Source organism: Tamandua tetradactyla, chromosome 6 (genome assembly GCF_023851605.1).
Source record: "Tamandua tetradactyla isolate mTamTet1 chromosome 6, mTamTet1.pri, whole genome shotgun sequence".
Lineage (NCBI taxonomy): Eukaryota > Metazoa > Chordata > Mammalia > Pilosa > Myrmecophagidae > Tamandua > Tamandua tetradactyla.
Window position 1 is genome coordinate 32,170,072 of NC_135332.1, and position 12,330 is coordinate 32,182,401.

Here is a 12,330-nt window from a genome sequence, read left to right on the forward strand (position 1 = left end):
TGAGTCCCAGCTTATGCCCGGGAGTCAGGTCTCACTTTGCTTGGGATATCTACAGCCCTGGGAGTGACATCCTGCCTAGTGAGGAGGGCAGGGAGTTCATCTGCTGAGCTGGCTTAAAGAGAGAGGCCACATCTGAGCAACAAAAGAGGTTCTCTTGGGGTCACTCTTAAGCATAATTTATAAGTAGGCTTTGCTTCTCCTTTTCAGGAATAATTTTCATAGGGGCTAACCCCAAGACCAAGGGCTTAGCTTATTGAATTAGTTGTCCCCACTCTTGCGAGAATATCAGAAATTCCCCAGATGGGGAAGTTTGATATTTCCTCCTTTCTCCCCAGTCCCCCAAGGGGATTTTGCAAATACTTTTTTTTATTCTCTGCCCAAACTACTCTGTAATATACTGAGCCACAGTAAGTTATTTTTAAAAGAAAGCTAAAAACAGCCAAATGATAGATAAGGAAACAAAAAGAAAATCCCAACTGTTTCTTGAATAAATGAATAAATATTCAGCAAAGTTTAAAATGACAAAATAAGCCAGGGAAACCTTGAAAATATTTTTTAAAAACCAGATTATGAGCACAAATCATAACTGCTATATTTTTATTAGGATTTTATCATCTCTCTTTTTTCAAACAAATAATAGTACAAGGAATAGGCAGATAGTTGTTAAGCTTTAGGTACATTCATTCCCTTGCCTCATAACACTTACACTATCTACAAAGACAACTGGCTGTTACACTGAGGCAAACACAGGCCAAATATTTATCAAGGCAGTTTCCTATTTCTTAGAAACATAGCCAGACCACACACTCAAGACTCCAAAGTTTGCTTCTGCCTGGATTATAGGCAATGAAGTGAAAACAAAACTGATGTGAGCCACAACTAGGACTGCCCCAATAAAAGCCTTCCACAGCGCTTCTTTATGGCATCCACAGCCAGTGTCCTACCCTGTAGTGCTTATAGTCTCACGGTAATATAAAGGAGAAAAGGGATTTCGTTTACATGCTGTGGAATCACTGCAGACCTACTTCACTGTGCTGAAATGGGGCAAATGCAATAGAACATTTGATGGAACAACGATAAATTGCTTGCTGTGTGTCTGATTCTGGGTTCTTATCTCCTGCAAATGCTGACCCCCTCTAGTTACAATATTTGTCCCGGCTTTGTAGAACTTCACAAGTTGGAGATTTGGTGATTGCTAGGTGGCCTAGTTTGTGTAAAAATAATGTGTTGGTCTTTTCCCATGCTCTTTTGGGTTTTTTTTATTAATTATAAACTTTGTGTTGAAAGTAAATAGTCAAAGCATTTTCGACAGAAGATTCTGCACTCAGCAAAAGGATCTGAAACATGCTTGAGGGCATGTATGAAGTGGGGATCTTGAAACATCCTCTCTTTCATGTTCCCCTTCCCCTATCTCCTATTTTAGATTTGCTCTTCTGTTCTAAAAACTTACCCCATCGCCCCTCTCCAGCTCCCATTCCCCAACTCTTCAATGATTTTTGCAAAGAACCTAGAAACACTCCATCCTTCGTTCTCCAGCTTCTGAGTTAAGACCATTCCTCGATATGATTCATGCCAAAAGATCAACACTGCCATACTTGGAGTGACCAAACCTACTTTACCAACAATCCTAGGACAGAGAGAAACGATGATGCAGGGGTGTTTCCTTGTAGAAGGTGGAAGTGAGAGATCAAGACAGGGAGATGAATGTATACCCAAGTCACTCAGGAACTTTTATGCAACTTTTGTCAAAGTGGCCAGAAGAATGTTTAATAGGGGATAGAAAAATGTAACTCTATGTTTACTGTCAGAAACTAAAGCTTTCTGTGGAATCTTGAATTTATGAGGAGGAAGGGAAGATAGGAAAGCATGTACCTGTCTGTTCTTTCTCTAATCCTTTCCCCTCATACCTGATCTGCAGAAGACTGAGCCCCCTTGGGCTTTGGTGACCCTATCACTGAGGTACATTTATTAAATGGTTGATTTTGTACTGGGGGCTTTCCTTCTTGCTATCATTTTGTAACACACGCTGGCCCTTTCACTTTCCTTCTTTTCCTTGGGATAATACAATGAATAAAGACTTATTCAAAAACGGAAAAAAATAAACCTTCCACACACAATCCTCCGTTTCTTTTTCCTTTCCCTCGGCTTAATGTAGGAGAGTACTTAGAAGTCATGAGTCAAAGACGGTGAAGCCATAGTTGGAAAGAGTCTATATCTCTGAAGGAATTGCCCAATTATTGGATGCATTTTGGACTTCACATGAGTGAGAATCAACTTGTATATAATAACATTTGAGATATAAATTTATATATAAATATATTTTGCAGCTTATTAGCTATAGCAATAGAGTTACCTTAACTTACACATTAGCTTATAAACATGAAGTAAAATCCCCATAAATCTAAACCATCAAAGATCATACATGTTATTCTATATGACTTTATAAATATCTTTCTGGCAATTATTCTCTCAAGCCACCAAGTACCCTGACATAAGCTGTCAATGACTTTCTGCATTTCATGTTTTCTTTGCCAGTACTGAGATTCTAAATATTAGCACTATTATTTTAGGCACATGTATTTACCACCAAGATGATGTAATACAAATTCATATTCTCTTGCTAGTTACTGAAAATCTGTACAGTACTCAGTACTACATAGTCAATGGATTCAGCTTTCTCAAGGCCTAAGTACACATCATGGTAAAACACTTTTGAGAATACCTTTTAATGTTGGATAGAGCCATCTCTTCTAAGTCCTGAATGCCACTAATGGATCATCAATAAAGGTAAAAGAAGGAAGGAAAACAGAATAGAAGGGAAGGGCAAAAAGGGACAAAACACCCATTTGGGCAAGGAGAGTAGACAACCTGAAAGCCTCAAGCCCTATAAAGTTAACCTATACCTATACTGTGCTACATTACATCTGTAGTATATTAAAAGATCGTTTCTAGTTTAACAACTCCCATGTGAACCCAAACTACGAAACAATCTCAGGCAAAATCTTAAAACCTTACCATTTTATTCATCAAAACCAGTCACAACTGAGGTTAACTGGAAATAAACAATATTTTGTTCATCTAACCTATTCCAAAACAACAGATTGTAATCAACCATTCTTTAAACCGCTAGTTTTCTGGGGATAAAAATTAAAAATATCAAAGGCATCTAAAAAATAAAAAAAGGGAAGGGGAGAAGAAAAAAGAAGAATCAAAGTTTAATTCAAAATTTCCTTTTTATTATAATGGAGATATTTCAGCCTCATTTTGAATGCTCTTTCTTTCTATCCTTCTTTCCAAAGACAAAGAGGATATGATTAAGGCAGGAAGAGCCACCTGCTCTGCCTGATCAAAATCAGAGCTTACCTCCTTAGATTGATGGCTTTTGCCAAGTTTGGAACACCTTCCATCTCTGTTGTCTTCTGCCCCATCAGACTGCTGATAGGCCTACGGGGGGAAGAAAGAGAAACAGACCCGCTAGAATGCCGTATCCAACTCATTGTTGCCTTCTCAAAAGGAATCATCCACTCTTACTGTTCATGGAAGGCAGATAAACCACTGTTACTGAGTCTCAGAAGATTGACATTGGTCTTTCAGAAACTTCTCCTTGAACAATTAAACATCAAAAGTCCCAACAGGGAAACAAGAATCAAATGCTGACTTAAGAGCAAACAAATCTTAGACAACCAAATCAAAACAATAATAAAAATCTATCCTCTGCCAAGGAAGTCCTTCCCCGTGTCTCTAAACTTCAAAATATTTCAAACAGATATGGCACAATAATAAATAACACATTTGAAATTCTAAAGTATTTTAAAGCTCTCCTAAATCAACAATCATATACCTAAAACACAGTAGGATATCTTCAAAGAATCCCAGTGGAAGGGGCTTCTAGAGCTCTGACCTAGAGACAGTCTTAAAGATTTTATATCTAAGTGATCCATAACTATTCTTCTACCTAAAGTCTCCAGGTAGGGAAAGTCTGTGCTTTCTTTCCTTCTGCACTTATTTCTGCGTTATTATTTTCGTGGTGAAGAAATACTTCCTAATGACCAATCAAAACCTACAAATTCATTTTCTCTAATTTGATCTTTCAAAATTACAGAAAAAAACAATAACTTCCTTACCCATCCCATTAATATGTTCGAGGGAGTAATCAATCAAATCGCTCATTTTTATTCTTTTCTCTCAGCTAAACCACCAGAAATCCTTTATCTCTTATTCACAACTTAACTTTCTGTGAAACCTTCAGTTCTAGCTATTAATTTTAAACCATAACTTTAAGCTGCTTAATAGACAAAACTTGTTCACAGAAATGAAAGATTCCACATACAGATAAAATAAAAACAGTTCTGAAAACCAGAGGATACCAAATGAAGCAGAAGTAATAAATGTTTGTGTTTGCATAAATTATCTCATGCCTAAATTTTCTGTTTTCTCTCTTACATATAGGTTTAAAAGAGTGCGTAAAAAAAGTTTATTAAATTTATAGATCTTCTTGATATTACAAAGAACCAAATTCTAGTTATATGACTAAAAAGTAACTTTCTATAATACTGCCATCTTTTCAAAATCAGGACATATAAATCTACAGTTAATAAAACCTCTTTATTAAAAAATATACTTTCAATAAAAATACAAGCTAGTCATCTACTTCTATCATCCTAAAAATTATGCAGAAGGGGTAGCTATTCATAGGATAAAACTGAAATGGAAAAATATTTATTCCTATAACACTATTACTCAATTTTTTCAAATACTAACATGCACTGCCAATTGCCAAACACAGTAAATCTGATAAATCTTTTTATCAACCAGAAGGTATTTTCAAGCAATTTAAAAAATAATGACAGAAAATGTTCAGGCTCTCTCAGGTATTAGTTCCAACATGGAAACTATTACCTAGTACCCTAAAAAAATGGTTAATATTTCTCATTTGTGGTAAAGTCTTAATATATCAGCCACATCATTAATTGACAGATCTTGCTTATAAATAATTCCCAAATGAAATGTTTTAAACCATTTATTCCTTTAAAATAAAAAAATACGCTAATGATTATACAGCCTCAAAGTTTTCATTAGTGGAGTACTGATTCTTATGACCAAGAAATAAAGAGCTTTCTTTCAAAGGTAACAAATGTTTCAAGCTTAAGGCTTGAAGCTATTTTACTAGACTAAGAGCTTGATGCAAATTTAAAAAGCAAATGAATGTTATATGTGGGACAAAATGGTGAAAAGGTAAAGTTCAAAGCTTAGAGCACAAATGTCTTCAGCTGCCCAAAGGAAGAAGGGCAGAATTAGAAAAGATTTAAGTAGCTTAACATCATCACTGTATTTTAAATCTTGACATCTTCACAAAAGGTCAATGGCTCTATATTCTGAGGGAACATAGTTCACAGGAATATTTTCAAGAATAATCTGTTGTAAATTTAAGAAGTTTGAGGGCAATAGAAACTTCCTTAAGAGAGAATCAAATTATAAATGGTTCTATATCAGCTCTGGGTGTTAATATGTTGTAAATAAAGAATTAAATTAATAAATTATGATAACAAAATGGAATTTCCTACTTATCCTTACTTTTCCAATTCTGTTCACAATAGACATGGCTAAGCTCTGTTATATATCAAGAACTACCAAAGTGTTTGTGTTTCTTGGCCTACTTCCTTAAATATATTCTAAGAAAGTTACCCCAAAGAGGGGGAAATCTGTAGGTGTGAAAAAAATTCAATTGCAATATGATTCACTACACTAGAAAAAATGTATAATCAAGAGGGAAATTATTCTTTTCTTTTCTTTGATCTATTTTTGCTCTGATTCATTCCACAAAGGATTTGAGGTCACTTACAAGGAAATACATATATTCATTATAAATCCTCTATAAAATTTGGATCAAGGGAAAAAATTTAAATATGCCAACAAGTAAGGTCCACATAGTCATTTTGGTTGGGCTTCAAAGTTTGTTCTCAGCTTCTGGTATCTCGGGTAGCCAAGATAAAAAGTGCCATGGTCATTAAATAATTATCAATAGAGGGAAGAAGCAAGCACAGATCCTAAGGGAAAATAAAAATTGCTAATGGATGGTATAGTTTCTAGATGGTAGGTTTACACAGACATTAAAAAATAATGATATTATACAAAAAAGAAAATGCCTATGATAATATCAATTTTAAAAATACAAAATTATATATATGCTCTAACTGCAGTAAGCTAAAAACACTCATATGGAAAAAAGACTAGAGGGTCAAATGCATGCCCTTTCACCCCCACCCATAACTGTGATCTCTTTAATCGCAATGATCGTAATCATCCTCTTCTGTACCACAACTGCACCAGGGTAGGATGCTTGGCATTTATATAGTAGTAATTTAATATTCTCATCTGTATTAAGATGTCCAAGTTTACTTGACTCAAGATTATTTTAGCTTACAAGTTAGAAATACTCAACACTCCACCAAATCAATGAATACAAAAGCTATTTTCTGATAAAAAACCCATTACTGGCACACCATGAATGGTGAGTTTGATAATAGACTCCTTACAGAGTTAAGAGTTACCCATAACTTCCTTATTTCACACTATATGTTTCAGATACTTCCTGAAGGCTCACAAGATGTTAACTACCAGGAAGTGTTACTGTTACTCCTCGATAAGGAATAATATACAGCATTGATTTGTCCATGATTTATTCATGTTGGAAGAACAAAAGTTATTCCTTATATTGGTTCAAATTTCAAAAAGAAAGCAACCAGAAATCTCTAAAATCAAACACGACCACAAAAAATTATAAAATATTTTAAAAACTAAACTTCTCATTCTTGTTCAATTATACCACAACCTGATAGATTCCATACCATCAAAAGCTGTAAAATGTATCCTTCAATTCAGTTTCTATTTGACTCTTTCCTACTTCTCAAATAGCAAACAACTGCAGCCACCAAAATTTCCCTTTTTAACATAGGAAGTAATCTTCAGAACAGAACTTGGACTTTTATTTCAGCTACTTTTTATAGGGAAATGTGCTCTAAAACACATATATCAAAATTGACAGTCTTTTAAATTTAAAGACTAACACATTATGCAAATATAAGGAAACTGAATAATATATTTATTAGATGACATTAAAAAAAATGGCACTGAACAGAAAAAAACTGCATCCATCATTCCTCTAGTATAGGTAAATTCAATGGCCTTGAATAAATGCTTATTTAAAATAAGATTAAGGTTACAGTTACTTTAACAGAAGTCATTATATTTTCTTTAAAAAAATTTAATAGAATTAAGAAAAGTAAACAGTCCAGATGTTTTCTATTATTCAGTATAAACTTAATATAGTCTTTTAACATACATACCCACTTAAAATTTATTTACTTTAAAACACATATTCCCAGTCTTGTTTTCCAGCAATATAGGGCACTGATAACACTTAAAGATTACCTTCCACCATCTTTTTAGAAAACAAGGGATTTTTATTCATATTGGATATTTGGTGGAGAGAAAGCTAAGGCGTAAAAGGAAAAAAAAATAGTAAAATATTTTTCAAAAAAATCTTTTGAGATGTTTGTGGTTTTAAAATAAAACTATTTAAGGCTGAAGGAAAAACAGAAGGAAGAGAGAAAAGAGACTCCACGGTTTCAAAGACAGGAGAAGGAAGAGACAATGCTTCAGTAAGCTCCAAAGCCTTAATAAAACAAAACAAAACAAAACAAAAAACGTCGTTCAAGACAATATTTAATGCTAGGTGAAGAATTTGCTTACCCCTTGGAAACTACGTTAATACTTTTAGAGAGAAGAATGAAAAGAGGGGTATCACAGAGCATGACAATTCCAAGACAGATGGATACAATTCACTGGCAAAACAGACTAGAAGACAAATCTGGGACATCAGAAAGACACATTTTGAGACACTCAAAAATTCTCCTAAATTGACCACTTCCCTTAATTAAGAAACTATTACATTTTGTTTACATTTACTAAAAAGGAACAAGCAGATTTTTTTTTATTTTAGTAAAACAAGGAGCAAAGTGTATGTGAAATAACTAGTAATTCATCTCATTTAGTGACTTTTGTGAAAAAAAGAAGCAATATCTCATTTGAATATATGTATAAGACTGATGAGGCACTATGATATTAAAAAAGTCATTTCAAGTACATGGCAATTTCTCCTCTAGTATCTCTCTTACCATAGAAGCAGATTCCTTAAAGCATAAAAAGATTCTAGACAAAGAATTACTTTTCAAATCAAAAGAAAACTTTCATACTCCATACTTGATAATCTTCAGAAATCAATAAAAAACTTAATTGGCAAAGCAGTCAAGGTCAGGTTGGTTCTGTCAACTGCGCTGTTAGTGTTCAATTCTAAAATTAGTATTTAATTCCATACTCTGATATAAAAACGATCAGGTTAGGATTTAAATACCATTTCAACGACTATGTTTTCTTCCTTTTTGAATAGAGAATATGCTCAACTCTTGAAATATACCAAAAGCTTCCAACTGCCATAGATTATTCCTCTAGCTGAGTGGTACTCATAATAACATGATTCAAGAAATAAATTTGTACCTTGTGTCTGATGCTCCTTTTATCTATTTGTCAACAGATGAGTAGAACACATGGAATAAAAATAAATAGTAGGGGGAACAAACGTTAAAATAAATTTAGTTTGAAATGCTAGTGATCGAAGAAAGGGAGGGGTAAGGGGTATGGTATGTATGAATTTTTTTCTGTTTTCTTTTTATTTCTTTTTCTGAATAGATGAAAATGTTATAAGAAATGATCATGAAGATGAATATTCAACCATGTGATGATACTGTGAATTACTGATTATATATGTAGAGCGGAGTGATCAAAACAAGAATGTTTGCATTTGGTATTTTTTGATATTTAAAATATATATATATATTTGTTACTGTGTGCATTGTGGAGTCCATCATAGAGCTAAGACCTCAAACTGCTACAGCTGAATCCCAGAAATCATTCAATGTATTGAATGTTAACAAAAGAATGATGCACCCCTCTAGAGATCTACCAGGCTCAAAAGTAAAAAGATGTGAAACATGGCTCAAATGGTTTCATTAAGTTAGATTCTGTTATGAAACACTTATTGGTACCATTCTGTGACTACTGCTTACAGTTATGTGAGGTCTTCCAGAAGTTCTAGAAGTCTTCCAAAAGACCAGAACTCCAGATTCCCAGTGATTCCAGGTTTAGGTGTGGTATGCTCTTCCAGAGTTCCAGAGGGAGTAATCAGTTCTCACACATACTTCAAGTTTAGTTCATCATGAACACCAGTCCCTCGACAGCAGTTGTCCTCAATGGGTAATGTGGGGAGAGTAACTGCTGGCCATCTCTTGTTTCCTAGCTAGGACTTCTGGAAGTTTAGTGTTAGAGGGAAAAGTAGAGAACTCTCTATCTACCTCAATCAGACATAAAAATAGACCATGATGTTTCTCAACATTTCCTTTTCTAATTTTGACTTACTTCAGTTCTTTTTCATTAGTCAAAAAGGGAAAAATCATCCTTAGGACTTCAAACAATAATTATTTTTTAAAACAGGAATAATATATGAAATTAGATTCAAGATGAAATTATTTTGAAAAATGATGTTCTACTCCCCAAATGCCCTCAGTTTTCCATCAGAAAGAAACAAAAAAATTCAGTAACTTTTTATTCATACTTCAAGCTGGAGTTTCTCTTACATTCTTAATTTTCAAAGCAATACAGAAGCAATGGAACTTTGTATACTTGATCAAAATTAGAATAAATGGTACACGTATACATACACACCAGAGAACTCTGCATAATGGATATAGCAGAATGTTAATGGCAAACAAAGGATGGGAGCTAAATAGAAGAAGAGAGTCATATAGGTATACTGGATACAGTTATTTCTGCAAAGATGGCTGGCTACACCATGTGAAAATATGAACAAAAAGAACTAAATCCAGACGCAGACTCACTCTTGAGTCTGGGATAACAGTTCCAAGCATATATTTAGAATCATAGTCAAATGTAAGGATGAATCATTGCACTACTGGGGACCACTCTTTCATATGCACTTATGAGGAGAGGTATTTTGTACTTACTCTGGTCAGCATAGTTTTTTGCTTTGAGTTCAAGTTGTCTTGTTTGAGATTCTAAAGATTCCACTCGGGTCTGTAAATCCTTTTTTTCCTGTTCTTGAGAGTCTTCAAATTCAATGAATTTCTAATAAAGAAGAGCATATATTATTTTCACCAGAGAAACTAAACCAATTTTTATATTTTCACCTCCTGTGTTTCTTGTTATCAAGAATTACTATTAGGCATTAACTATTCAAAAAGACTTCAGATTCATGAACTTGGGTTCACTTTTAGTTTTTCTGTAAAAATTAACTTTGAAAACCTCCAAATAAAGAAAGAAGATGACAAAATAATTTGTTCAAAGAAACAAAAATGAGAGCACTTTTACTAAGATGTTTCCACTTCATAGGACAGGATTCCAAAGGAAATATATATACATATATTCAACACCAAAAAAATGTAAATCCTTTACTGGGTATACCTGCATATTCATCTGAGTTCAAGATTCAAATTGTTGTTTACTGTTAAGCAGCCAATGAAATCCTGCTGCTATATTGTCTAGCCAACCCAACACAGTAAATAATGTATTTTTTAAAAATTAAGTGTGAAATGTGACCCTCACCAATCAGCATACAAAAAAGAAGTGGCATTTATATTAAAGTGTTGTTATCCCTAGCATGAATATAATAGTTATGAAAACTATCTTATTATAATAATAAACTATAAACATTTTTTTAAAAAGATTCAATTGTTGTACATGATACATACAACAAATACTGAATGATGGAATAACAGATAAATACTTATTAAATGATAATTTGATTAATGGACAGTCTGGTAGATTTACCTGAACCATGTAGTTAAAGTTCCTAAGAACAAGGACATGTGCTGGGAATATCTCTACCAATCAAATCTAACTTAATAAAACTGCTCTTCCAGATATCCAAATGGCTTCCTCCCTACTCACCACCTTTAGATCTATGTTCAAAGTCACCTTCTTAGTGAGACTTTCTTTTTAAAACTTCAGCATTCACTCCCAATCACCCCCTCCTTATTTTCTTTATCTCCAGAGCACTTATCCCAGCTAACATATATTTGAATAATTTATTTTATTTATTATTTGCCTTTCTTCACTAGAATGTAAGCTCCATGATAGCACAGATTTTTGGTTATTTTGCATAATTACTGCTATACTCCCAGCACAAAGAATGATGATAGTACAAAGCAGGTGCTCAAATATTTGTTTAAAAAATGAATGAATAAACAAATAAAACTTTCACTGTGAAAAACTGAAATCTATATAGAAAAGTATGCAATTCAAAAAACCTGTGTTACCATTAAGTATATCCTTCTTTATTTGTGCTGAAATTTTTCAATCACTCTAGTGGATACTGTCTGTTGTCTGCACAGAGCTGTCTTTCTCTGGGGAACTTCCTCTTCCCAATTTCATGTAATTCTATTCAGTTCATGTAATTGGTGATGTACCCACCACAACTCCATCTCCACAAATGATTTAACCCAGAATGGTGAGTCTTCTCCAGGACATCTGCCAGTTATTAAGAATACTATTTCTTCCTGTGGAATCATAAACTCTAAAAGGCTAGTATGCACAAGCTGCAAATGGGCAAAATTTCCCAACATGGGAAAAGAACATGTCTGAGTATAAAGTCCTTATAGAGGAAAAAAGGGCAAAAGGGAGGTAAACCCTAATTAATTATACTCTTTGAGCACTTGGATTCAGTAATTCCTGTAGCCAACATTACCCTGGTGGTCTTGTTTTTTTTTTTTAAATTTTTTCAGTTAAAATAAACCAACAAATTCCTTTTTTACATAAGCTTGGTTGGTTTCTATTATAAGAAACTGAAACTATCCTTATATAGTCATCTATTTTCTCTCAAGAGTCATTTAATTCATTGTTTTCTTTATCTTTGAAACTTGAAACTCACAACCTCTAAAACATTGGTCTTGACGACTCTAGGGTCCGCAGACCTGTTTGAAAATCTGAAACACCTATGAACCATATTTCCCCAGAAAAAAAAAATGCCCCACTCACCCCAAATTCTGCCTATTTTTCTCAAAGGGCTTGGAGACTCCCTTATGCCTTTCCATGAACATGAAGTTGAGCACCCCTATCCTATATTCTTCTATGAAACTACTCCTGTGAGGCTTCTGGGAAAATCCATCAAATAGCCATTGTTTATTTTTCCAGAATATTTACTCAAAGATGACTACATGTAGGAGAAGTAAAGTTTACAGTAAATACAAGAAAAGAGGC

General features: G+C 33.8%; 1 protein-coding gene across 5 annotated transcripts in view; it reads right to left on the reverse strand.

The window, feature by feature from the left end:
- SPAG9 (sperm associated antigen 9) overlaps positions 1 to 12,330 on the reverse strand; it is a 138,073-nt gene that overhangs the window by 75,178 nt on the left and 50,565 nt on the right. For 3 of the 5 annotated variants that reach the window (XM_077164789.1, XM_077164788.1, XM_077164790.1), the window contains exon 2: positions 10,080 to 10,200. In XM_077164789.1, coding sequence (XP_077020904.1) covers positions 10,080 to 10,200 — 121 coding nt within the window. Of the gene's footprint in view, positions 1 to 3,363; positions 3,383 to 10,079; positions 10,201 to 12,108; positions 12,284 to 12,330 lie in introns of those variants that run through there. The other 2 variants (XM_077164791.1, XM_077164793.1) reach the window with 2 other exon arrangements.